The following is a 27,469-nucleotide window of genomic DNA, read 5'->3' on the forward strand; positions in this document are numbered from 1 at the left end:
GCTGCTGGTTTTATACTCAGTACACACACGCAGCGGGGTTTGGTGGGGGTAATTAGCATATTGAGGCCCCGCCCTCCTGGCACGCGCCATATGGTGCTTGCGTCATTAAAACGGCCTCGGGGATCACGTGACAAATCTTCCATTTGTGCCATCCAGTCTCTCTCTTTCTCCCTCTCTCTGTCTTTTGTGAGGTGAGTTGACCATCTGTCGCCACAACATCTACGCATGCGTAGATTTAAACTTACTGCTGGAAGGCAAGTGTTGCATGTGATGATTGAGGTCACTATAGGCCTCAAAGACTTATCATTGCTGTCTGTTTTTAAACGTAAATGATTTGTAAATGATTAGGCGACAGCTTCTCACCTGTGGCTCTGAATCACAGCTTACTTGTCTGACAGGTAACAACATCTTGAGCTGTTGAAATGTGACTGACCCCGTCTCTTTCTCATGAATAATTAACAAAAATACTTCCAATCTCCTGCTGAGGAGATACTCATAGATGGGTCCTAGTGCTGTTTGATTCTTTATGTATATAATAAACATGTAGAGGAAAGACTCAATAGCTGTAAGAACGAACAAAACTTGTGTGCCTGTAAATATTTTGTCTGTACCTGGATTACTTGTATTCAGATTACTGTTGAGTTCAAATTTTCTGTCCTTTTCCATCCATTCATCCATTTTGTGCCACTTATCCAGATCTGGGATTTCCTCCCCCCAGTTATCTCCTTCAGCTCTTTGCACTGAGGGGCATCGCGGCACTTCCAGGCCAGCTCAGACCTTCCCTACAGCATGCCTTGGATTTGCCCCTGGGTCTCCACGCAGCCGGAGATCCCTGAAACACCTGGGAAGCATCCAGGAAGCATCCTGGTAAGATGCTCAGTGTGGAAAAGTAGCAGCTCTCCTCTAAACCCCTCTGAAGTAACAAAGGGCCTCTTTGCCACTTGTATCTGTAAACTCATTCCTTTGGTCACACAACGAGTCATTCAACAAGTTCACTTTACATTCTTTCTTCTCCACAACAGACCCACATTACTGTTCAGTAACATAGTCAACGTCTTACTCTATAAAGCCAGTTAGTTTGTAGAGCTAAGTGAACGCGATACAACTCAGTATAAATGGAAATCTTTTAAAATTGTTTTTTAAAAGGCGTGTGTACAGACCTGCAACTGTGGCACATGAACTTGATCCAATCAGTTCAATCAGGACAACATGTTATACTAGTTCTTCAGGGCCTTAATGATGAGGCTTGATCAGACGTACATGACCGTGACTCTCTACAGAAATATAATATAACATAATAATATTGCCATGTTCATCTACGATGTCAGAGGTTTATTATGACTCATGGCTAGTGATAGTGCTTTCGAATGCAACAGTCTTAATGAGAGCTTAGAAGGACATGAGGAGGCTGAGATGGTAAATGGCCTGTATTTGTATAGCACCTTACTAGTCCCTAAGGACCCCAAGGCGCTTTACACATCCAGTCATCCACCCATTCACACACACTGGTGATGGCAAGCTACATTGCAGCCACAGCCACCCTGGGGCGCACTGACAGAGGCAAGGCTGTCGGACACTGGCGCCACCGGGCCCCCTGGCCACCACCAGTAGACAACGGCCCAAGGACACAACGACCGAGACTGTCCAAGCCGGGGCTCGAACCGGCAACCTTCCGATTACATGGTGAACTCCCAACTCTTGAGGGACAATCGCCCCCCAAGATGTCGGGTATTGAGGTTGGAGGAATTGTCTTGTCACTTGAACAATCTGGAGCAACATTAGAAATGTCTTTAAAAATTTCTGCCTTTATCCCTGTTTTAAACAGTTACTGCGTCTCCCCTCTTTGTCTTAAGAACAATGTTCTTAAGACCAACTTTTATGGGCCACCTTTTTCTTCAAAGGTGGCCCATAAAAGTATCTTCTAGCATTAGGTCAGTCTTGGTCAAACATAATCATAGGGAATGTTTCCACTACATGCTTGACAAAGTCAATAGAGAACAGAAGAAGAGCTGGAGGAAACCAGTAGGCCAATAAGAAAAAAGCAGAGGACTTTGGACCAGGCTGCTGTGCGGTAAAGACGCTGCTATGGTGATGATAGAATGGTTGCTAGGTGGTTACCCAGTAACTGTGGAGGACCTGTGTCTGTCCACCGGTTTGAACCATCTGACAGGTAATGGTTAACACACAATCAATGCTTCAGTCTGTCTGCTGCTTAGTTCAGCTTTAAATAAATATGAAACTTTATCCGATCAGATTTATAGCAGTGATAATAATGAAAAAAAGAATCAAAGTTTTCTCTTTTTCTGCTTGATGGATTTTTATTGCTTTAAATGTATTTTAGTGAGGTCCGCGCTTAGAGTTTTATTGCATTTTAAATGCAGAAGGTGTACTATGTTTACCTGACATGTTCACAGGACGCAGAAGCGACCGAAATGAATGAATTTTCTCTTTGGAGCAAAGCTCACAAACAGCACAGAAACTCACTGTTGAATAATCATCAATATTCCATACTGCCAGGTGTGTGTGGGCGTCTGTGCGTGTATGTAGAAGGTCAGATTGCCTTATTCATGCAAAAAACGCACACAATAGTATCTAGTATCCAGGCCACACTTGAATTAATAAACAGAGAAGTAAACAGACAACAAAGATTCATTAGAACACATAACAACAAAGAAGAAGTTCACCCCTTAAAAAAAAGAAATGAAGAAATTATAGAGAATAAAATTATCGCACAACTCTAGAAACAAGACAAACAGCTCTGCAAGAGCAGAACTGCATTCAGCTTTAATGTAGTTAAAATGCATTTGAAAATAATATGATGGTCATAAATAAGCAAACTGAAGGCCGCTCCATATTTACACGTGACACCAAGAGGAAGAAGACTGGTTTTTAGAAACATGTTGCGACATAAAGCAGAAGCACCACAGGAAGTAGCTGCAGAACAAACATCCAATCACAGTCAGTCCCCTACACTATTTTTTTAAAAAGTTTTTTTCTTTCTCATTCTTTTGGCAGGTGTGACTCAAACTGTCATAACTCAACGTGTTCCCACATGACGTTCAAAGTAACAGCAGATTCCTGCTGGAGGCGTAGCTGAAAAATTCTTGACATTTTTAAAAACTTTAAATAGGGAAACTTTACTTCTGATGCATCTCAATACACAAAAAGTAACAGTATGAATACAGCAATGCAAAAATGCAATCACAAGCGATCACTGCACAAACGGGCAATGTTTACAGTGTTTCCAGGGGCAGGAGGAATATCTTGTGCCAGTTAAAGCATAGGCCGTGTTTTTAGAATCACTTCGACATGTATGTTTATACAAACAATAACTCAGCATGGCATTACAGTTGGGAACAGTATAGTTATAAATACTCAGACTCCATTTATTCATCTTTGAAGCTTGAGCAAGATCCTCAAAGTGTCATCACATGCCACCTGAAGCATTTGCTTTTAACACAAATACAGCAAGCTCTAAAAACAGGTGTTTTAAAGTGCTCGTGCATTGCACATCATCATCATCATTATTACAAAGCTCATTCCTGATTATGTGACCCAAATATCTGACTTTAGTCTCCATGAGAGAAAAAAAAACGTGCTCTAAGGATCATTAATAACCATCCATCCAGCATCATGCTTGTTTCATGTTTGTTAGAAAGGTCATCAATATACAAATTGATGAGAACAGGTGACAATGCCCCACCTGGTCGGACCCTAATGGTTACTAAAATGGGCGTAGGTGTGCTCCATCTGATCTGTATAGTTTAATGCAAATAATCTAGGATCCTTATCACGTGTGAGGGGACGTGTTAGAACTTGAAAACAGGCAGCAACAAAGCCTCTCAGTGCAGATCAGCTGCACTGCAATAGTGTTTGGTTTCCATCTGGTGCTCATATGTTGGTACTGCAGATTAAAAAGTTCAAATATTTCTTTGAATTCTTCAGAATATCTATGAATTATAAAAACAAGAAGTGAACATTTAGCCTCTACACTGACTTTTATACAAAAAAAATCTAAACACTTGAGAAGTATCTGAATTGATTTCTCATCAATCTGATCTTGAGCCAAGTCTAATTATTGACAAATGCTTTCTGATTAAAGTGTACTTCTCATAGCTCTTTTTCACCACACTAAGTGATCAGTCACAGCACCAGCTGGGTAATATAAGCAAATGCTTATATTCAGGTCATGTCACAGAAATAGTTAAAGCAAAATTCTTCCAGTAAAGTCTGGAAAATCTGCTTTTTCTCCTTCTTTCAGTCATTCTGTTGCTGGTTGCGTACATGCTTTGGGTCCTTGTCTTGTTTCATGACCCAAATCTCGTGTCATAAAACTGCCACCTTGAAATTATCCTGATATTTTGCACGTTTACTCAGTGGATGCAAGGTGTTCATGCCAGAAGGAGCAGCCCAAAGTCACAGTTAGGAAAAGTTGTATTTTTCTTCTGGATACATAAACCAAAATCTTAGGAAGTTAGAAAGAATTATGCAGGTGTTTTTGCTATTAGCCTTTTAAAAAATTGAGATGAAGTGGTCAGCTGATTAATTAAAATAAAAGCACTTTGTTTTGATTTAAATGTTCACAGTTATTAAGCTAAGATAATACAAATTTTACTGGTATCACCAACGGGTTTTCTCTCTGTTGGAGTGTTTGTCAGTTGGCAACCCCGAAGGGTCACGACAGCAGGTAGCTCTCCATGTTTGATTTGGCAGGGTTATACACCAGGTGCACTTATTAATGCACCCTCAAAGGTGAGTGCTATCTTGAGATGGAATCGAACCAGCAACCTTTCAATTGCTGCTACACATCTACAGTGAACTAAAACTACATTTCAAACTAAACCTGGGGGGGAAAAATCAATAGCGATTAGACTGCATAACACTTTGGAGGGCAAAGCAAGAAATATGAGAAAGCAATGGGGATATTTTTAATTAAAAAATAATTTTTTATATATATATGTGTGTGTGTGTGTGTGTGTGTGTGTTTGTACTTCAAAAACAAGGCATTTGATTCTTGTAACCTCACTGGATTCTAGCTGATATTACATTATGTGTGCAGTCAGTAAATATTAAAGACAACAGTAGCCAGACGACAACAAGCTAGGATATGTGAAGAAAAAGGGAGTCCGGCAGGGGTCGCTGTTCCTCCGCCGTACCCTTCTGAGGACACACCTCCTTCCTCCTGCCCTCCCCGTCGCCGTCCTCCTCCTCCTCGCACGCTACTTGTCACTGCTTCAGCAGGTTTCAGGAAGCGGAAGCGGGAATGTTGGAGTGTTTATTAGAAAAGTTTGGTCAACTTTGACACTTTGGGATTTGAGGCGCAAACTGCGGAGGAACATGAAGGTGAGTGACCGGGGCGCTCACGGCGCCGCTGCCCACTGCTCTGCGGCTGTTTGAGAGTTTTGGTGAGGCTGCTGTCAGCCCCGTCCTTCGTGTCATAACAGAGCAGGAACGAGTGAACGGGATCAGAAAGGGGGCTTGATTTTACAGCAGGAGAAGAAAGTTTGCTGACGATTTAGAAGAGAGGCTGCGCAGGCTTGAAAAGTGAGTTTAAAGTCGGTTGGATGGTGTTCAAACCGCACATATCTGAAGAAAAGTGACCCTTCAGTGGGTTACAGATAGGTCTTCATCTGTGCGTGCGTGCGTGCGTGTGTTGCAAACTGTGGCGTGTTAAAAAATGCTTATTGACTAACAAGCTGTCGGGCTGTGCAGTGAATTGCGGGCTCTGAAATGCTGCTGCTGCTGTTTGTGATCACTTAAAGGTGTACCTAATCCACATAGCTGAATGCAGGCTTACATTTCTGAAGGAAACTTTAGCATCAGATGATTTTATTAGTCAGCCTGCAGGGAGCTGATCAATAAGTTTTAGTTTCGGGTGTGTTTTTGAACCTTGGGAAATGCAATCAGTCTAAAATCAAAATAACAGAATTCACTATGACATGACACAGCAGAAAAGTTTACCAACTGATCATCAGCCTCCTTGTTGAAGTCTTATCTATGAAAAGTTCCTTTTTGTTTAGTTAAACCAAAATGATCTTTGGTTTACCTACTTACTTTTTTGCAATATATAAAAAAACCAAGCTTATCTTTTTCTACTAATAATCATTTTAATGTTAATAACTTCAGGGTTTGTTTGTAAAAATGTATCTTGTGTTTTTAAATGTCCACATTACTGTAAATGCTGTTGGTCAGGCTAATATAGTAACTTATTAACAAATAGTAGTAATAATGTTGAAAAGACCAAACCTCACCATCATGCTCTTCAGGTTGAAATATGTGATTTAGTTTAGAAAATGGAAATGCTTTCACAGTTATGTAAAAGTACCAAAGCTACAAGTGGTGGAAGCTTCCTGAGTAAAAGATTTTTAAGTGCCAAAACTAGAGATGTCTAAAGCAGGCAAAGTACCTGTGGCGGTATGACGTGCTATTATTAGCAGTGATGCATTCATGTTTAAACACATTATGCTCCAACTCAGGTGGTTAAGTTGGAGCTGGTTTCTGTTCTGGTTCTGCATTGTTGAATGTCAGGCTGCTGGTTAATATCCAAATGCATTCACCGATTGCTTGGTAACATGTAAGAAATGGCAGTTTCTCACCTGCACTGCATTAAACCTTGAAATTATTCAGTAAATCTATTTCAGGGCAAGCAGTAAATCCCCGATTTATAAAATGTTTGATATTTTTGCATGAAAATGACCACAGTCATCATTTTTTAAAAGTATATATTAAAACTATTGTGAAGTTTGTATTCAGTATTTGAATTTGCATTAAAACTAGTGTTAAATATAGTGAAGTAATTACAGAATATGTCTATGAAATCCAAGTGCTCAACTGTCCCTTGTACAGATATGTCAATTTGAACATGGCGACTTTATTTGTCGCCTCACATGCTTCACGAGCGTTCCACAGAGTAATGCTTCTGTTATCATTACGCCGTGTACGCTGACCACGCCGATCCTGGAAAAAGTGGAGGCTTGTGTTGCGTTTTGCAGTTCGACCTCTGAGTCTGGCTTCTGTCAGAGTCGACAGGTTAACTTAACACTGAGGCCCGATATTCCTGCAGTCAGTGGGTCATCCTCTTCTCTCAGAGATGACTAGTTTACTTTCAGATAAAACAGAAAAGCCAGAAAAAGTTGATATTTTAAACGGATTATTGGACAACCAAGATTTACCCTTGCTGAAATGTAATACAACTCAAAGAGGAGTCATTTCTTAAAGCTAAATGTGTCTTTTTTCCTTTCTCCAATAATAAATTTACGTATATTATTCAGTCGCCTGCATTGTTTTGATTTCCAGAACGTCCTTTTCCAGGGCCAGCTCAGATCTTGTAATACCCTAAAATAATATTAACTGAAATGACTTTTATTATAGAGATAATAAATCCCAGAATAACTTAATTATATTTTTAAAGTATTTTTAAGTGTGTTAAGTATTTCATTAGTTCCTCATTCACAGTTTTCCTGTGCTTGAGTCATTTTTTAAAACATAAAATTCCTGTTCAAAACTAGATCTTGAAGACTAGATATTAATATCTGCGCTGCAGTCACTTCTCAACAGTGAAGCAGATGCGAAAGAAGTGTCGTATTTAAACTCGACATAGAGCTGAAATAAAGCCATTTGAATGATTTCGTTATTAATTGATAATGCTGTTTTTTAAGCAGAATGACCAGATGATTCTCACTTATGGTCGTCCTCTGCTTTTCTTTGTTTTATGTGTTGACCAAAAAAATCTTTAGTTTGGACAAAGGGAGAAATGAAGTGTAAATGTTAATAAGTAGCAATAACATCTCTTTGTACGGCACTTCTCGAAACCAGTGTTACAAAGGGCTTCACAGAAACACGGAATAAAAAAAAAAAAAAAAAAAAAAACAAGGTGGGAGGAAATTATAAAAAGGATTTGCATCTAAATTCAGATGGGACAGTCAAGACATCAAAATGTAAATAAGATACAGTGTGATTCCAGTATAATGAATATCTTAAAGACAACAATAACAATCTGTAAGGTAAAAGAAAAGATGGAGTTAAGCCAAAGATGTTTATATATAAAATCTATGCTAAAACGTACAAAAACGTTTCACAATCAGTCATCAGCAGCGATTTAAAAGAAGACCGTCAAAAGGCGGCAATCATGCAAACTCTCGATCGTCTTTTGTCTATAAGCGTGAGGTGTGCGCTGGTTGACCTCCTTTGCTTATGTGTGGCCTTTTTTTTTTCTGCTCCTGGATCTGTATGATGTCACAGAGAGCCGATATTTCAAATATGGTCATATGAGGAAAATGCTGTGACTCTTAGAGCTACAATGGCTTGTTTAAGACTGTGGACCAACTAAATAACCTCTCATATGAGGAAAAGTAAGCGTTTTGAAACATTTCAGTTTTTATTAATTAACCATGTCAGATATTGGAATCTTTAAAACGTTGGCATTTCTAGGTAGAAAATTGTGTTTAGTGATTAATATTCCAAATTGGATGCAGAGTCCTTTTCTCTGCATCTTAAGTGTCAACATGCGGTGTATGAAAATGTAGACTTCACACTCCTGCATCAGCATTTACTAGTTTTTTTTTTTTTGTCATGATCACTGCATTGTTGACTTGACGGAGCTTCATAAATGCTGCTGCAGGCTTAGGCCAACAGTAACTCCTGCTCTGCTGGTTCAGTCTGATGTATGACTTGCTTTAATGGAAGCTCTGTGACCACAGCATCAGCTTGTCTTGAGTTTTAAATGGAATTGTTTTATATTTGCAGAAAAGTCTTAATTCAAAAGAGCCTGTCGCTGGAAGTGTTGCGAATGTCAAAGCTGAATTCTGTAATGACTGCTGTTATCTCTAAAGGGCAACGCTAAAATTTCTTCATGACCTTCTTTAAATTATGAGGAACTGAGGGCACTCTGAGTTAAAGATGACTTGGAGGATGAAGAGTGGTTGACCTGCTAGCCACTGCTCCTGTGTCACTCTTGCTGTGTCACTGATGTGTTTTAAAGCAGCTGATTCATTCTGTCTGTGCTGTCTGTGTGCTTGCAGCTGTTTTCAGATTGTCCACTTTGTTTTGCATTTACAAGAGCATTCTAAAAATAGTTGTCCCTCGCTCACCCCTCATCTTTCTTTCTCTCTCCGTCTGTCTCTCTCTCGGACAGGAAGTTGTTCTGTTCTTCATTCTAAACACTCGTTTCCTGTTTCACACGTTCTCTTTTAGATTTGGCTTCATGCTCCTCCAGGCTTCTGCCTCTTCCTCTCCATCACTCTCCTCCTCCCTTCAATAACTCCATGAGCACTATTTGACTTTTACCTCAGAGCTTTAGTTTTTAGTGGGTAACTTTTTACACAGTGGACTTTATCAGTAAAAGTGACTCAGCACAAGAACTGTTAGAAATTTAGTCCTAGGTGTTAAAATTGTGAATACTCGGCTCTTGTAAGTAAAGTCAGGTCAGTATTTGGAATAAAAAATGAATAGCTGCGCAGCAGGATACATATACCATGCAGTTACATTCTGAAAGTCAGTAAATTCCTTTTGAAGCTGTATTATTTACTGTGAAATGTAGAGGTAGCTGTTCATTAACTTGCCTATGTTGATGATTAGCCACATTGCTAGCAAACTGCACACCTGCCTGTTAGCATTCTGGGTGTTATAGCTGTTTTGCTAAGTAGGCTAGCTAACAAATAAAGCACTTAGTGAAGACCTTAAGATTTACAACACAACTAAATTGGCACCCAGAGTTTTAATGTGTTTAGTTCTTTATTGTCTGGAAGCTTTTAAAACAGCGTTTTAAGAAATGTAATATTCTGCTGTGCAAGTCACGTTTTTCACCCATTCCTTCATGTAGAAATGGCTAAAAGCTGAAATGTTATAGGGTCATTTTAATATTAATAGTTACATAGCTGCAAAAAGTGAAAACAAAGTGTCACACAGAAAAGTTAAATTTGCATAGTTTTATTTTCATACTTGCTTTGGATTCTGCTCTAACGTGGAATGGAAAATGAAAGGCCCGGGTCCACCTATACACACATCCATATATTTTTAGTAGACAAAACATCAACTCCAGAGCGACTCCTGCATTCAGTCTACTTCTTAATCAAATTATTGTGTGACTTTTAAGTGGCACCATAGAGTACAGAAACAATCGGTGTGTGTTCATTTTGCTTGATAATGATCTAATCAACTAAAAGAGAATTTTACAACATCCGTTTTGACTCGCTGTTTGGGTTTGACTCCTATTTGTTTAAGAAGTGTTTGAGTGTGCGCAGTCACATGTACTTTTGGATTTGTAATTGTTTCTAAGGCTATTTCACCACATTGGCAAGTTGAATTTATTTAACTGAGCTTAAAAACTTTTATAGTCACCAGTCCGATCATCTTCATCAGTTCTTACTAACTGCTTACAGCTCTCTTCTCTTGGGATGTGTCTTGCCTCCCTCTTTTTAATGCTTTCCTGCAGGATAGTTGCCTGCTCGCTCATAATGTTGATGCTTTTGTCTTCCTTACATATTCTCTGGTGAATTTTGAATTCTGCAACTTTTCACAGAGTTAAAGTCATGTGACAGCTGGTGTGGCGGCAGGATTCCCGCAGCTGTCTTTATTGCAAACCTGAAATCTGTGTTACAGTTGACCTGTACGGTATGCACAAAACACAAAACATTATTTGCCATCAGATACCAATCTGCCGTGTATTGAGGTAGAACAGTAACTGTGTCATGTGCACATTGTTGTTTTTTCTTTTTTTGTATGCCATGTAATGCTAGGTGTTTATCAAAGTCAGTATTATACATTAAGAAATTCATATATTAATCTAAGATGCTTTTGATTGTTGGGTCCCAGTAACTGCAGCATTTTAACAGATTTTATTTTTTAAATTGTTTTCTTCTCAGATCTACAAACTCAATGAAAATCATTTGTGTTGTTGCACAGCTGCATATCTTCACTTGTGCTCATTTCTGTAATTGGACTAAAACTCTTAAACTTGCAAATCCATTGACTCACTTTAAAAAGGTTTTGATTGTCTTTCAGGGTGTTTATGAGCTCTGAAAAGGAAAATCCTACAAATACACATGTAATGAGGTCAAATGCTTAAATAACAGGACAGATTTACTAATACTTAATAGGAAAACCCTCTTTTGGCTTTTTTTTTTTTTTTTTTGATTCAACGAGGTGCAATGTCTGTTTTACTACTGAAAAGTAGTTGGTTGAGGGATTTGTGCCAGTTGAACTCTTCATTTATTTGCAACCGAGTGGGAAACTGTAACAGGTGGATGGCTCAAAGCTGTGATCTTTCGTCTTATATCTCTTCTAGGGTTGCCAACTCCCTGAAAAATAAATAAGGGACACATCGTGGCCAGGGCCGGGCAACCCAGTTGTCTTCACCCTTCCCAGTGTGGTAGCTCTTTTTTTTGTGTGTGAAATTATTTTTTAACCATTTGACTTGAATTTGATTTAAGCAGATGCATATTCTTTGTGATATGACCATATGGGAAACAAATGATCATTTAGCCATTTATTTTTAGCTCAAAATGACAACATTAACACAGTAAAACAGGTCTCTTTCTTAAACAGAAGCCTGTCATGCTTAACTTTTGAGAATATAAGTAAATCTTTCTTTAAAAGAACTCTGTCCTGCTTAACTTAAAATTATATAAATTAATAGAAAGCAATAGAACAAAAATATTCTTGTAACAGTGCACATACAGTGGGGCAAAAGAGTATTTAGTCAGCCACCGATTGTGCAAGTTCCCCCACTTAAAATGATGACAGAGGTCAGTAATTTGCACCAGAGGTACACTTCAACTGTGAGAGACAGAATGTGAAAAAAAAAATCCATGAATCCACATGGTAGGATTTGTAAAGAATTTATTCGTAAATTAGGGTGGAAAATAAGTATTTGGTCACCTCAAACAAGGAAAATCTCTGGCTCTCACAGACCTGTAACGTCTTCTGTAAGACGCTTTTCTGTCCCCCACTCGTTACCTGTATGAATGGCACCTGTTTGAACTCATCATCTGTATAAAAGACACCTGTCCACTAGGGGTGCAACGATACACAAAATTCACGGTTCGGTTCGGTTCGATACTTTGGTGTCACGGTTCGATATTTTTTCGATACAAAAAAATGTTCATGCCTTTTTAATTTGTCATTTATTAAAATTATAAATATATATTTTAACTCAAAAGTACAGTTTTTAAATTTAACCCTAACCCTTGTGCGTGTTTTTTATTTTGACAGCGAATGCGCACCTGCGGACCACTTATGTGCAGCCCTGGTTATTTAGCTCGTCATATTGCAGCCACAGAAATTCTTTTGTCCATGAAACCATAAAGCTGCACTTTCTTTTTGCCTTCTAGTCTGATTTGTCATAACTTCTCCGTTTTGTGGTAAGCTTTTCTTTGGCTGTCACTTCTTCACCCTGACCTGTCTTATTTGGCTCAGAAGAAATGAAATATATATCCTCCTGCTTTTACGCACTCACATAAGCTCAGTGATTCTCTGCGCGATCAACCTCTCACATGTTTAAGCTTGCTGCGGGAGATTTCACTTGTCATGTTTGCATAGTGAGCTAACGATTAATAAGACTATGTCAGAGGAATTGGTGCACAAATGATCATCACTCACAGATCAGTGCTGTCGCTCTCTATACACAGTTCGCACGATTGCAAAGTGAAAGCAAAGAAACAAGCGCAAATTCAAACGCGATTTCAATATGTCACATATTGACAGTGGCTCACCGATGCTAATGACATAATTACCCAGCTACATTTCTGAAAGAATGCAAAAGCATTGACATATATTTTTCCTTCCTACAATAGCCCGACGGGCAGGGAAGAGATAGATTTTGGTAGCCCGACTGAAAAAAATCGCTAGCCCCAGGACGTCGGGCTAGCGATATTGCAAGCCCTGTATCTGATTGAGGAATCACTCATCTTTGGAAAAGAGAGTTTATTACAGAGAAATGGCTCTTTCCAAAATAAAAGCTATACTATCCGCTTCTTCTGGGCTATATTCTCAGCAGCATAAGGAGAATCATGTGCTAACAGCTGTCTAAATGACTCGGCTAAAGTTAGTAGCATGCTTGTTGTTTTTGTCTTTGCACTAGGATGATGTCGGTGTAAATGTGCAGTCATATTCGTTGTGTTCCCACTAGTGCTTTCAGGTTAATCTCGTTGAAATGACCTTAACGCCACAACACGGCAAATCTCCGTTAACGAGCTACCGCCGATCGCCCCGTGCATGGGGCTAGACAGCCAACACGTTAACGAGCTAACTGCGCTAACACACTAGCTCCCACCCATGTAATTGAGCATTGCATGGCACATCCAACATACTGTTTTACTTTAGTCCATGACTCGCTTACCTTCAGGGTCATACGTCACATGAAAACCAAAATAATTCCAAACGCCAGATCTGGAGAGCTTAACTTCTGTCTTGCTAGCTTGCCCTGTGCTCTTCCTTCTGACTATGCTGTCTGTGTTGAGCGCTCAGTGGATCTGCGCTCGACAGTGCAGCCTAGGCGGAGTAGTCAAACGCAGATTCACTGAGCGCTCAACACAGACAGCATCGTCAGAAGGAAAGTTGATCAAATAAATTACAAATGTTGCATTGTTCGATACATATGCGTACCGAACCGAAAGCACTGTATCGAACGGTTCAATATCGATACGAATATCGTTGCACCCCTACTGTCCACAGCCTCAAACAGTCAGACTCCAAACTCCGCCATGGCCAAGACCAAAGAGCTTTCGAAGGACACCAGGAAAAGTATTGTAGACCTGCACCAGACTGGGAAGAGTGAATCTACAATAGGCAAGCAGCTTGGTGTGAAAAAATCAACTGTGGGAGCAATCATCAGAAAATGGAAGACATACAAGACCACTGATAATCTCCCTCGATCTGGGGCTCCACGCAAGATCTCATCCCGTGGGGTCAAAATGATCATGAGAACGGTGAGCAAAGATCCCAGAACCACACGGGGGGACCTGGTGAATGACCTGCAGAGAGCTGGGACCAAAGTAACAAAGGTCACCATCAGTAACACACTACAACGGCAGGGAATCAAATCCCGCAGTGCCAGACGTGTTCCGCTGCTGAAGCCAGTGCATGTCCAGGCCCGTCTGAAGTTTGCCAGAGAGCACATGGATGATACAGCAGAGGATTGGGAGAATGTCATGTGGTCAGATGAAACCAAAGTAGAGCTTTTTGGTATAAACTCAACTCGTCGTGTTTGGAGGAAGAAGAATACTGAGTTGCATCCCAAGAACACCATACCTACTGTGAAGCATGGGGGTGGAAACATCATGCTATGGGGCTGTTTTTCTGCCAAGGGGACAGGACGACTGATCTGTGTTAAGGACAGAATGAATGGGGCCATGTATCGTGAGATTTTGAGCCAAAACCTCCTTCCATCAGTGAGAACTTTGAAGATGAAACGAGGCTGGGTCTTCCAACATGACAATGATCCAAAACACACCGCCCGGGCAACAAAGGAGTGGCTCCGTAAGAAGCATTTGAAAGTCCTGGAGTGGCCTAGCCAGTCTCCAGACCTCAACCCCATAGAAAATCTGTGGCGGGAGTTGAAAGTCCGTGTTGCTCGGCGACAGCCCCAAAACATCACTGCTCTCGAGAAGATCTGCATGGAGGAATGGGCCAAAATACCAGCTACTGTGTGTGCAAACCTGGTAAAGACCTATAGTAAACGTTTGACCTCTGTTATTGCCAACAAAGGTTATGTTACAAAGTATTGAGTTGTATTTTTGTTATTGACCAAATACTTATTTTCCACCCTGATTTACGAATAAATTCTTTACAAATCCTACCATGTGGATTCATGGATTTTTTTTTTTTCACATTCTGTCTCTCACAGTTGAAGTGTACCTCTGGTGCAAATTACTGACCTCTGTGCAATTTCCCCCACCTAAAATGATGACAATCGGTGGCTGACTAAATACTTTTTTGCCCCACTGTATACCATATTCAAATGTCTGTCAAAATGCAGCTGTTAATTTGATTGTGTTAGTGTGTCAGACTTTAATAAATACAAGCAGCCTCACACTGCTTGCAGGAAAAAAACAGACGGATGCACCCATTTACACATCCTAGCGCAGTAACTTACCTTGATTAACAGACAAACGACTTGGGCTCCCATGGCAAATAACGTCTGGTGTTCTTCTACACTTTGTATGCGTTGGCTGTTAAGTGCAGAGGAGCTGCTCTGGGTAAATTCTGTGCTCTGATGGAATCTCAGTCCTCACCATTTCCTGCAATCCCTGTCCCTGCAATTTCCCTTATAGAAAATCATATTGATTCTTTTTCAGTGTCCTCTCATTTCTCTTCATACTGTATCATTTTTGTTAGGAAGTAACTCAATCCCTCAGTCCCTCATCATTTTTGAAAGAGAGTCAGTAGATCACCCAAAGAACTTTTTACACCTCTGGGTACATTTTTGCAGATGAATCATCACATTAGTTTGCCCTGTGTCAGCAGAACTGACACTACACTTCTTTGGTGAACCCTGACAGTAGATTTTTGCATGGGCCCTAAATATCATGATAACAGCTTTAACTTCTCATTTTTTCTTTCTTAACCAAAGTTAATACCCTGAAAACTCAGTTTCAACCAATTAAGCTAACTGTGAATATTATATTTTCTCTCTTGGAATAAAAAAAAAAGTGCACTATTGCACTGCGTCAGCACTGCATCTCTGCTGCTTAGACGTGTGCGTGTGTGGGTGTGTGTCTCAGCTCAGCTGGTCTCAGTGTGGATAACTTGTTCATCAATAATAAAGGCCACTTCTCTTCTTCTCATCTAACTACAAAGCAACTTTACTCCTCCAGAACTGGTCTTTACTGCACAAATAGTAATTATCAGGAAGCACATTAAAGTAAAGATGCAAAGTCACTTGTGTTTGCATAAGAGTTTTAACATTTCAGTCACAAAGACCAAATGTAACCAGTAAAGGTAAGAATTGTTGTTAAACTACACCGTTGTTTGCTACGTGCTAGGAGTTTACAACAAATTTTGTGATGTAATGATGCCATTTAGTTTTATAGATGTAGATGTTTGCTGAGACTTGTCCCTTGTTTCCTATTGACACCAAATCAGGATTAGTATCTGTGTGTACACGTGCTTTATACTGTCCAAAAGTGATAGTTGTACTAGTGATTCAGATCCTTTATCTACTAACATCATTCATCTTTTCTTTATATAGTTGCTTTGTTTTCAACGATTCGTATTCATGTTTTAACTCATTCACTGCCAGGGTTTTTGAGCATTTTTACTCATTTTTGAAGAGCCACAGAAAACTGTGTGTTATGATCACATAAATGCTGAACCTACCAAAATGAAGAACAGACTCTCTTCTTCCATCCAAAAAAAAAAGCTTGTTTCTACCATTTTCCGTTCTTTAGTAATCAGCTGTAGAAGAGGGGTGGGTTCCACCAAAAATGCCTGTTTTGACCAAAAAAAGGGAGAAAACGAGCTTTTTGTGAAAAATACATTTCAAGCAGTCTGATGTTCACTGACAAGCTGCCCGAGGTTGTATTCTAGCCCCTCCCATTGAAAACATAATTGACATCTATAGACGTCAATGGCAGTGAACGAGTTAAGTGCATATTAAATATAAAAGTGTTCTTCTGTGTTTGCAGGTGAATGTTGTCTTTTGCTGATGTTGCTGTAAAGTCGTCAGTCTTCTTTGACTGACCGCATCAAACCAACCAGAGAAATGGAGAGTGGAGCTCTGGCAATGGAAGTCAGTGCTGGTCTAGGTTCGTCACCTTTCTTTAGATTCAGAATGAATATACTGTAATAATGGGGAAAGCAGCTGAAATACTGGACTATCAATTAAACGCTTGAAATAACAAGCAATAATAATAAATCATTTCAAATTGGTTAGAGGTGAATAAATTTTTTTTTATCTTACCTCCAAAATAAATAAACATTTGAACTAATTAGTTAAGGGGATCACTTAGTAGTTGAACAAAATGCTAAAATAAATGGATAAAAAGTGTGCTGAAAATCTAGACATATTTACAAATATGTCATCTGATAACACACACTGATTTTGAAAGCAGATTTTCAGATTACTGGACACATTTGCAAGTCTTACTTTGCATTCAGAGACTCCGTTACACTCTTACAAATGTGGTACTGTTGACAATTTGAAAATATAGTTATAGAACCGTTCACGCACATTTGTGAGTAATTCTGGTTTAACAACCTTTTAATAGCCATCATGTTGACAGACGGTATGCTTGATTGATCCGTAGATTCCACATCAAGGCGTCAGGCCTGGGCCAAAACCAGAGAATCCGTCTGGCAAGATTCAAACTCAGAACACCTCTTTGGTCCCCAGGAGCCCCAGCCGAGCCAGAGTAATGGGAACACACAGGGACCCACAGCACAGGGTTAGTTGAACTTAACTGTTTAGCCTCTTTTGCTAAATACTTTACCTAAAATACCCGTGTATCCAAGGTTTTACATTTGCTGACTTAATGATATGCTTTTATTTGTTTATGAACCTTTGAAATAGAAAAGGTTATAGATAAGCCTCTGTTCTAAAACATGGTGTGACTGAGAGTTACAGATTAAACCCAAATTCTTATTCGAGATGACACAAAATGTGACTGAGCCGGAAAAAAGCAGGAATAACGTCTGCAGAGGTCAGGATAGAAAGCCAAAGACTTTTCCCAAAGACTTCTATCCATAGATTTCTGTTGGATTCAAGGTCTTTTTGCAGCTTTTAACTGGATACATTTAAACACCTTACTGTCCTACAGTCTAAAGGAGACGTGGAGATCACTTTAATTTGTCAGAAGATCAAAGTGAAATGAATTCTCATTCAGTAAGTATTGTCGGGTGTGTGTTGTGTTTCACAGGTTTTGGTTTGTAGCCCTAATAAGTGTAACCATCAAATCACTTTACAGGCATATAAAAAAGCCTGATTGCCTTCTTATTGCAAAAAAACAAACACAGCAAAACATATTATTTAGAGTGTAAAGCACCAAAGTTTTGGGCCACAGGGATTACTTTTTATGCACTTTTGCCCACATTTAAAATAATGTGACATTTAATCATTATACATGTAAAATGTAAAGTTAGGGAAACCATAAAATGAATCATTATTTGTGGTCAGAGCATTGTGAAGAAAAGTTGGACGTGGACCACTTACATCTAAAACAGTGGAAACACAAACTGCAGACCAAATTACTGTAATGTTGACATATCCTGATGTCTGGCACCACTATAATAGTTTTATAGCATGTTGTAATCACTGCACAGTACAGCACGCGCTGTTTTATTGCTTTAACATACTCGTTTCTTTCTACTAGGACAAGTTCCTAACAACAAGATCGCCAGCTGGCTGAATGACTGCAGGTACAGTATTCATTCACCACCTGATTAAATATCCTGTTTTCAGTAAATGTCTCACGTGCTAAAGCAGTGCACACATGCTAGATGATTCAGTCCAATAATTTAATGATGCCAGTTTAAAATGAATGTTTTTAAGCAAGAAGTTTTAAAAAAATAGGTTTGCTTTGTATCATATCCCACAGGTCCTTTATTATGTTATTCACATTTTTCTTCATAATGACCAAAATGTGCTCTTCTCTGTTTTTGTTGTAGTGAGTTCTTTTTAGAAAAACACTTTGAGTCCCTTGGACATACACTATAGAATAGAATAGAGTAGAAAAGCCCCTTATTGTCATTGCACATTTACAAAGAAATTTAATTCCTTCAACTGTGCAGGAATAAAATATAAATGGCAAGAGAGCAGGAATAAATAACAAATAAAAGAAATGGATGCAATCAAAAGGAATATATACAAAACAAGAGAAAAGGCAAACATTGGAGAACAGAGTGCTTTGCAGTTTTTGGTCATTTTGGCTCATGCTGTGGTCAGCTAACCGAACTGTGTGCTGTAACTTCCTGAAGCTGAAAGGCTTAGAAAAACAGCATTTTCTTTCTTATTTTTAGGGAAAATAAACAAGAGTTTGTGGATATTGTTTTCCAAGCTTTGTTTGACTAAAATTGCACTTGTATTTTTATTTTTTTTTATTGTTAATGATTTATTAAAATTATGGCATTATGAGCTTTTTCTTCTGCTTCTGAAGTGGGGCATTGCAGGAAAAATTATTGGAAACGTTTCCATTATATATAAACTGGATTGTGTTTTATTGCCGTTATCATTGTTAATTTTTCCTACAAACAACTTCACCTGTACAGACACTTCGACTGGTTAAAAGTAACTGTGCATCTGTGCTAATCTAGTTTTGAGGGGCATGCTATGAAGAAAGTTCAACATTAGCTGGGCTTTCTTTGCGTTAGCTGGCTTGACAAAACCTAAAACCTCAGTTGGCGATTACGAGTAAGATGGTGGTTATCAACTTTCTTTGTTAACCCAGGCTATCTGCTTAAGTGTGTTTGCACACTTACTTGAAAGGGGGATTGATTCTGCGTATCTGAGCGCTGAAACTTTAAACTGCAGGCACATTAAAGGTTATTCAGAATTAAAGGATGTTTAAACAGTAACAGAAACGTGGAAATCACTTTTGGTTTGTTGCCCAATGAAAGTGAGATTAATTTACTGACTGAATAGATATTTTTCTGTATGTTCTTATCACAATCTGTATAAGATACCTGGCAGCTGATTAGCACCAAACATAACAATCTGAATGCAAGAAAATTCCAGTGACGATGCAGTTTGTGCTGCTCTAAATATACAGCTGGGCTACATTTGACCACATATAAAATGTTTTCCTTCCGCACAGCATTTGTATTGCACTTAAAGGATATTGTAACTAAAACAATCCCCAAACAGATTGTGTGCTCACCAAGTTCCCATGGTGATTTAGCCAGGTAAAAAGACCCACATATGGGATGCTGAAGGCTCGGACATGACATGCTGTTAACTTTTGCAAGTTCTGGATAGTTCACAAAGCTTTTTCATGCCTGTACTTACAGTAAAAATACATGAATTATGAATTTGAATGCAAGTCAAAATATGACTGATAATTACTGAATTTAATTAGGCCATGCATTACAGTAAAATTAAGTTAATGAGTGCTGAGGGTTGTTTGATTATGGGATTATTTAAATGGGAATGGGAATCACCCTAGTTTTTGTCACTATATTAAAGAACACAAATATGTCTTAATATTATTTTAGAATCAAAGATTGGGAAATGGGCATTTGAGCACTTTAATAAAGTGCATCTAAGATGCTTGAGATAAAAGCTTTGCTGAAATAATTAACTACAATCAAAAGGATAAGACAATCAGTGTGAGGGTACAGAAAGATTAACATAGTCATTAATGTAAATATGAACAGCTGGAGCTATGGTCTTTTAGAGCCTGACTCATGAGTTAAACGCTTGCTAACTGGTTTTGTCGCTTGGTGGGTTATTGATATGGTTTTCTGATGTCTAGAGGTGTGTGTTTAAAGGTGTTTTTATCAGCTGCTGACGTAGCGCCGAAGCGCAGCCAACGCCTAGACATAGAACACACAGAACCACAGGGAACAAACACAGACAAAGACAGCAGACCCACGCCCAGAGATAGGGTGCACAGAGCGGCTGAAGTGGAGTAAGGAGAGAAAGATGCAGGAAGAAGCTGACAGAAGACGGAAAGAAAAGCAGAAAAAGAAAGAGCAAACAGAGGAGGGGTTCCTCCTGCTGAGTCAACATTGTTATCACACAAGCACAGTTTTAACCGCTGTCACTCAGAAACGTCTACAGCATGACACGGCACCGTGGTAACATGGCAAGCAGGTTACTATAGCTACAGTCGCAGGGTAGGGACTTGGGGCCAACATGGCTGATTTTGGCAAGTGGGAGGAATAGTAAACACTGCGACTGCGCACTATTACACAATTGTCCGTGTGTGTGTGTGTGTGTGTGTGTGTGTGTGTGTGTGTTTTATTTGGTGCCATGAACTTGTGCCATTGATAAAAGCTGCAGGTTGTGTAACAGCACAGTCTCTCCAGCATCCTGCTGCAGACAGCAGCTCAGACCCGCTACCTCAGTACTACTGTCAACTAGCCTAATCTGTCAGCCAGTTAGCCTGGAGCAACTAGTCTTGTCAGTACAACCGCGAAAGCTTCTAAAACCAGAATTTACCCTAGAATAATTGGTATAGGATGTGATTGACCAGAATAAGTATCTTGACCTGACTTAGACTGGAAATATTGGCCTTTATTTGACTGCCAGTTAGTCTGGGTTACCCAGACTACTGACTACTACTGACTTGAGAGATCTTAAAGTTGGCACTCAGCCTCAGACAAGCAGCCAGTTCGCTCGCTCAAGTTAGGAAATATCTTGCTATACAAAGGCATACAGCATTATTATCAGTTATCTAGGATATTTGTGAGATGGGTATTTAACCTTGGATTTGTCTTGAATTTACTACGATGTAGTCTAAGGGTAGGTGGCTTCAGCCACACAGTACAAATCTGCACACAGACTACCAATAGAGAGAGAGCATGTGGATCGATACATCATGCTACTTTCTTATTTCCTTTTTAGTGCATGTTAATCGCAGCACACCTAACTGGTGGCTGATGTTGGATTTTGTGTGCGTGTTCAGTTTATTTCACTCATCTCTCTGTTTTCCAGAACTCCCCTTGGAGCCTCTCTAGATGACCAGAGTGCTTCTCCAAGCAGAGGTAATCCATATTTTTGTTGTTTATGTGCAGCACAGTGAGAACGTCAAACTTGTGATGGCGACAGCTCCTCTACTCTCTAGACTTTATTGCATCAGAATATATTTGCCGCGTCATTACAACTATCAAATCTGAATTTGTTTTCGTTTAGCACTGTTGTCACTGACGACATTTCACGCCGTGTGTGTGTGTGTGTGTGTGTGTGTGTGTGTGTGTGTGTGTGTGTGTGTGTGTGTGAGAACAGGGCCTCTGAAGAACGGCTGCAGCTTTGAAGATGACCTTTCACTGGGGGCTGAAGGTCAGTTCGCAAGATTTACAATTTCTTCTCATTGTTAACGGTTTCCCTCCATTTTCTGCTAATTGTGTAATTGAATCCTGATTTAAATGGCATATTAAAAATAGAAACACTGACATTTTGGTAACGTGTTCTCCGCCCGAGTTTGAAAGCTGATAATAGCAGAGCTGCCCCCAACGCAAAACCTTAATGGTCCATAAGTTAAGAAAACTAATCAAGACTGATGTCAAACTTCTGTTGCCAGGAATATATTTATTTTGTATAATTCTAATGCAAACAGAATCCTAATGGTCATAGTTACTGTTCAATAATATGAAGTCCTACATTGGCTAGCCTGCCAAGGGTCCAGGAAAAAATCCTTCTGGTTTCCTGGAGTGTTTAAATAAAGTTGTTGTGTTTTTGTTTTTGTTGTTTTTTTTCCTGTTATCTCCCTGTAGTTCTTGACTCTGACCTGATGGAAACTGGATTCTGTTCTAACCACATCTGTGGTTCATTTTTGACTTCTGTGGAAAAAAAAAACATTACAAAAGCTTTTATAAAATGTTATGTGAAGTTATCATTGGTCACTTCAGGAAAAATCGATATATGCTTCCAGATTCCCTGGCTTGGATTACTGCTGATTAGGAAATTGCGTAATCCTGAGTTGAATTACTCATATTACCACTAAGGGTTGCTCTGGTCTGATCTGGTTTACTATTATTTGGACAGGCAAAAGCACCTCAAATCTATGATACCAAAGCCTAAAAACAAAGCTTCTGAATTGTAGTACTTTGCTGAATGACATAGTTGTCTTTAGAGGCTTTATGAACTGGATTTAGTTCTCAGTTTTCTGTGACTCCATACACAGAGGCAGCGGACACCAGGTTATTTAGATTTGGATGAGTTGTAGTCAGGAACAGATTTGTTGCATCTCGCTCCTAAATCACTACTGAGCTGAGAAGTGAATAGTTGATATTTTGAACACCCTCTAGTTATCCCAACACTTTCAGTTAGTTCAATGGAATCAATTTTTGGGTCATGCAGTCATCATGTAATGTGTTGCATTGTGTAGTGTACAAGCCACAAATACATAGACACGGTCTATGTCCATTGAGAGTTTTATCTAGTGTGTGTGGGAGGTTTGGTTTTTTTCCCATTACGGATCTGTCAGTGGAAAGTCTGTGTAAGGAAACTAAATGGAGGTAAAGTGTAGTGTCATCAACATAGTATGAGTTATTTTGTGCTTGGTCATGAGAGAAATTTGGATACAAACTTCAGTAGTCCAAAACCAACTTTTAGAAGGATAAACAATGACCTATAACGATCAGCAAACTATTACAAAGCGCATTGTAGAGAACTGAAAAAAAAAAAACTTTCTGAAAAAACTAAGTGCACCATTATGCTTCTATAGGAAATAAGAGGTAAGTAGGAGCCAGGTGCTGCTACTCAGATACATTCGATTAGTTGATCATCAGCAAATGTGAGCACCTCTGTAAAAGCAGAAGTTATTCAGAGGTTGTGTTAGCAGAGTGTTGCAACCTATTGGCATGTTAAATCTTAATTGACATCATGACTATGAAATTTCTAAGAAGGAACAAGTTGGCTTGGCCTCTTCTCTTTAAAAAGAACACGGCAGCACAGTTTAGGTTTGGAAAGCTGCATCTTAACAAACTACAAGACTTCTGGAACAATGTCCTTTGGACAGATGAGACCAAAGTGGAAATGTATGGCTATAATGTTAAATGTAAACCAAACACAACATATCATACTAACTGTCAAGCATGGTGGTGGAAATGTGATGATTTGGACTTTCAACCAAAGAATCTGGGCATGTTGCAGTCATTGAGTCAACTGTACTCCTTTGTATACCAAAGGATTAAAGAGTCAAATGTGAGACGGCTAAAGCGTGAAAAGCTAAAGCACAGCAGGAAATCTAGTCTTGCAGTGGCCCAGTCAAAATCAAATGAAATGCCAACAAACATCAATTAATCGAAGCAATGCAGTGAAGAAGAGTCAGCCAAAAAAATTTCCACAGCAATTTATTTAATCATTGAGTGTAATTTGGTGTTTTTACAGGACTGTATAGTCCTGGGAATACTTTGATTTTCACAGGACTGCATATCCCATAGAGCTTCCTAAGGAGTCCCATAGAAGAGAAAGGCAGTTGACTTTTTGACATTTCTTTTTTATTTAATAATAATGAATATAGATAAAACTATTTATTTTGACCCACGTGTCTTTTGATCATGTGTTTTAAATGAAGGATGAAGGTCTGACAAAACGGTGCTTAAATCAACAGAGTATCTTGTGATACCTCATCATCTTCATTCCAGTCTTGTTTCTTCTTGAAGGAAAAGTCAACAGTGGCAGAGGTGTGGGAACACGCTGCACGCACGACTGAGTGTGCGTGTTCATCATATTTGTGATCTTGTAAGGACGGCAGAGTGTATATGTTACCAACTGAACAATAGCCTGTAATGACTTTCTGTTGAAATGTCATGTATGGTGTGTGTGTGTTGGAGATCAGTTGGGGGAATCTGGCGCTGAATAGGTGTTAATTGGTTAATTCTACAAGTTTTTACCTTGTATCAGCAGAAAGCGCACAACAAATATACAAAAAAGACAACAACCGAGTTTGCATAGTCTCTCCTGCATGTTGATATACTGTATCCGGCCAGATGGAAGCTACTTGAACATCTTAGACAAGTGGTGGCTAGGATCAACCAGAACTGACTGGGTCTTCTTCAGAGTCCTAACTTTGTACAGATGAGGAAGGTCATAAAGGCGCGCATGTCCTACTTTCCTACATATTAGACTCTCTCTCCATATTAGACAGTACTTTGCAGCCTGCTTTTGCTGTTGAGGTTCAGTGGCCCGTGCTAGCTAATAAATGAGTATGTAAGTACAGATTCAATAAAACCTTCTCATAAACGTGCTGCTGACATGGAAACCTCAAAGCTTGTGATAAAAGTACACTTGTGCTGGTAAGCTTTTCTACACATGGCTTCCACCTGAAACTCAAAGGTCAGCTTGTTATCACTTATAGTGCTGCACAAACTCAGTAGCCTCATCTTTTTTCCATTGAAGGCAGGTAATCGTAAAATTCTCTGTAAAATCCACAACCATCAATTTAGTTTTCTGAGCACTGATGTCCAAATAGGACAATTTGTACCACTCAGTGAAATCTGGTTGTTTTATTTATTGAGGAAAATGACCTAATATAGCGTATCAAGGGTGGGGGTTGAACTTCAGGCTATTCGACAACCCTTCTGTCAGCTTAGGATTAGGACCTGGTCATTTTGAAATGTGATATTTATTCTTTTTGGACCCTTGATGACTTTTGTTTTTACATTGTTATTAAGCTGCTTGACCCATCCTGTCTTGAGATTCTAGTCATGGACCAAGCTCGAAAAGTTTCTTTAGCAATTACTGGAGTAAGTCAGAATTTGTTGTTCAAAGATCACAAACTGTTCTGGCCCAGATGCTACCACCTCCATGGCTTGATCCCTGCTTTGTGCAGCGCTCCCAAGTGTGATCGATAAAAGGTGCTGGTATGAGTGTGTTAATGGGTGAAAATATGCATGCTCAGTCACAGTAAAAAAAGCACTATATAAATAACAGTTCATGTATCCTTTACATTCTCCATAATGCTTCTCAGTTAAACCAAAACAGTCTATTCATTCTTCTCACTCATCAAAGCATTGTTTTTGCAGCCTTCTGGCTTTCTAATGTGATCTTTAGTCAAAGGCATCAAGCAGCAATGTTTTTGTAGAGCAGCAGCCTAGTTTTCTCAGGCCAGCCATGCCTGGCATTTTTTCATTACGCTCCTGATGCTGGACTCTGAAAACCCTCAGAAGTTGCCCTGTGTTGCACAGGAAGAGAGTTTTATCAGTCAACCACTCCTGTGGAGGCTAATGACACTTTCTTTTGTTTGCACACAGCCTTTCTGACTTTGGATTGGTCGAGTCTGAACTCTTTGAAGATAATTTTTGTGACACATTCCAACCTGATAAGCTCCTCCCACCGATTGGCTCATGTCTTTAAAAGTAAAATCTCAGTTGTTTGTGCAGCTATTCACTTTCACAAATGTGAAACTTTCAAAATGTTACGCTAGCATGAGTTTGAAGGATTTGGTTGATTAAATTACCAAATTCATAAAACATTTGGGAAATGGGAAATGCATATTTGACTAAAAATACCTGCATCAAATATTTCATGTCTAAGGATATTTAGTTTAGCGTCACTAAACATTTCCTGAGCATCAAGGACTCAGCCTGCCTGTGTTCACCATTTGATTTTGTATAAGCTGTCTGTGTTTATACAGAGGTGACATTAGGATTCTTTAGTCTGAGTGTCTCTGTCTGCTTCATGTTATATCCTGACAGTATGTGCCTTAATTATGTTGAGAGTGATATTTGACAGGAGTAGCTGATGTCCTCTGTGGAGGATTTTCCAGATGTCAGGTATGGACAGATCCTAATTGGCTCTTATGCTGTTTAACATTAGGAGGACAGGATAGGAAGGGATTAAAGTGCTAAGGGGTGAATGGGATAGAAGTGAATTAGTGAATTAAATAGTTCGGGGTGAATGGTGTGGAACTGAATCGGTGAATTAGCGTGTGGATGTCACTGTTGTCACGTTTGGCTGCTTTAATCCAGCGGTCTGTTAGAGAAGAAAAACATTGTTGATTCCAAGAAGTTCATCTGAAATGAGCTGGAATAGAAAGACGCTCTCACACAGACGGCGACATGTCTCAGCAAGTTCTTGTTAAATGGAAAAAAAAAAGCAGTCAGACCTGCAGCAAGTGATGACGTTTTTTTTAAAGTTGCTTGACAAAATGAAAGTTTACCTACATCAGCGCTCAGTACAAGCAAACCGTGGTAAACGGCACATTAATTAAACTTCAACGTTTTTAGGACAGCTGGTTTGATTCCGACCAAGTTGGGCAAAAGCAGTTTTTTATTTTGAAGTGTTACGAAATAAAAACTTGGCAGATATTCTCTGCTGTAGCTAGGTATAGATTAAGGCTAGTGTTAGTTTCTTAAGACATGGTCACAGATTTTTATTTTTTGTCCTTCTCGGTGATTTTAAAAAGACCTTGAGGAAGACCTTAGCCTTTACATTTTCTGGGAGATTTATAGCAAATGGTTGACAGAATTGTAAAGGAGAGGCTAATGGCGAGCAAGTTCAACCAACTGAACTAGTATCCTGTACTGAAGTTCCACTCACTGTTCCTATCCTTTTTAATCTATAATTAATAGTTGCTTGATTATTTAGTTTCAAGCATTCAGCTGTGCATCTCATTAAAAAAATGTCATCTTGAACCTTCTTAATAACTGTTGTACGTTGTTGTAACGGCCTATTGGAAAAGGTCTTAGAAAAACTTGTTCTCCTATCTAAAAGTTTTTTTTATTTTTGTCTGTAGTGGTTGCTGTAGTCAGGATGTACAGTGCCTGCTTTCTTTCTATTCAGGTTTGTGTGTCACATTAAAGAGTAAAGTCTTCTTGCAGAGCCTAAAATTTAAAGTTGTCGTCTTTCTGTCTGAGGGACAGAGAGAGGGAA

At 39.2% G+C, this 27,469-nt stretch overlaps 1 protein-coding gene across 5 annotated transcripts in view; it reads left to right on the forward strand.

Moving 5' to 3' along the window:
• Positions 1-5,219: 5,219 nt before the first annotated feature.
• The window catches only part of itprid2 (ITPR interacting domain containing 2), a 52,557-nt gene continuing 30,307 nt past the window's right edge, over positions 5,220-27,469 (forward strand). For 4 of the 5 annotated variants that reach the window (XM_080903430.1, XM_080903432.1, XM_080903433.1 and 1 more), the window contains exons 1-6: positions 5,220-5,343; positions 16,623-16,742; positions 17,244-17,381; positions 18,306-18,351; positions 21,587-21,636; positions 21,878-21,931. In XM_080903430.1, the coding sequence (XP_080759556.1) occupies positions 16,700-16,742; positions 17,244-17,381; positions 18,306-18,351; positions 21,587-21,636; positions 21,878-21,931 (331 nt within the window). In that variant the 5' untranslated portion in view covers positions 5,220-5,343; positions 16,623-16,699. Of the gene's footprint in view, positions 5,344-5,384; positions 5,545-16,622; positions 16,743-17,243; positions 17,382-18,305; positions 18,352-21,586; positions 21,637-21,877; positions 21,932-27,469 lie in introns of those variants that run through there. The other variant, XM_080903431.1, reaches the window with a different exon arrangement.

Source organism: Rhamphochromis sp. 'chilingali' (assembly GCF_963969265.1).
Source record: "Rhamphochromis sp. 'chilingali' genome assembly, chromosome: 14".
NCBI classification, from domain to species: domain Eukaryota; kingdom Metazoa; phylum Chordata; class Actinopteri; order Cichliformes; family Cichlidae; genus Rhamphochromis; species Rhamphochromis sp. 'chilingali'.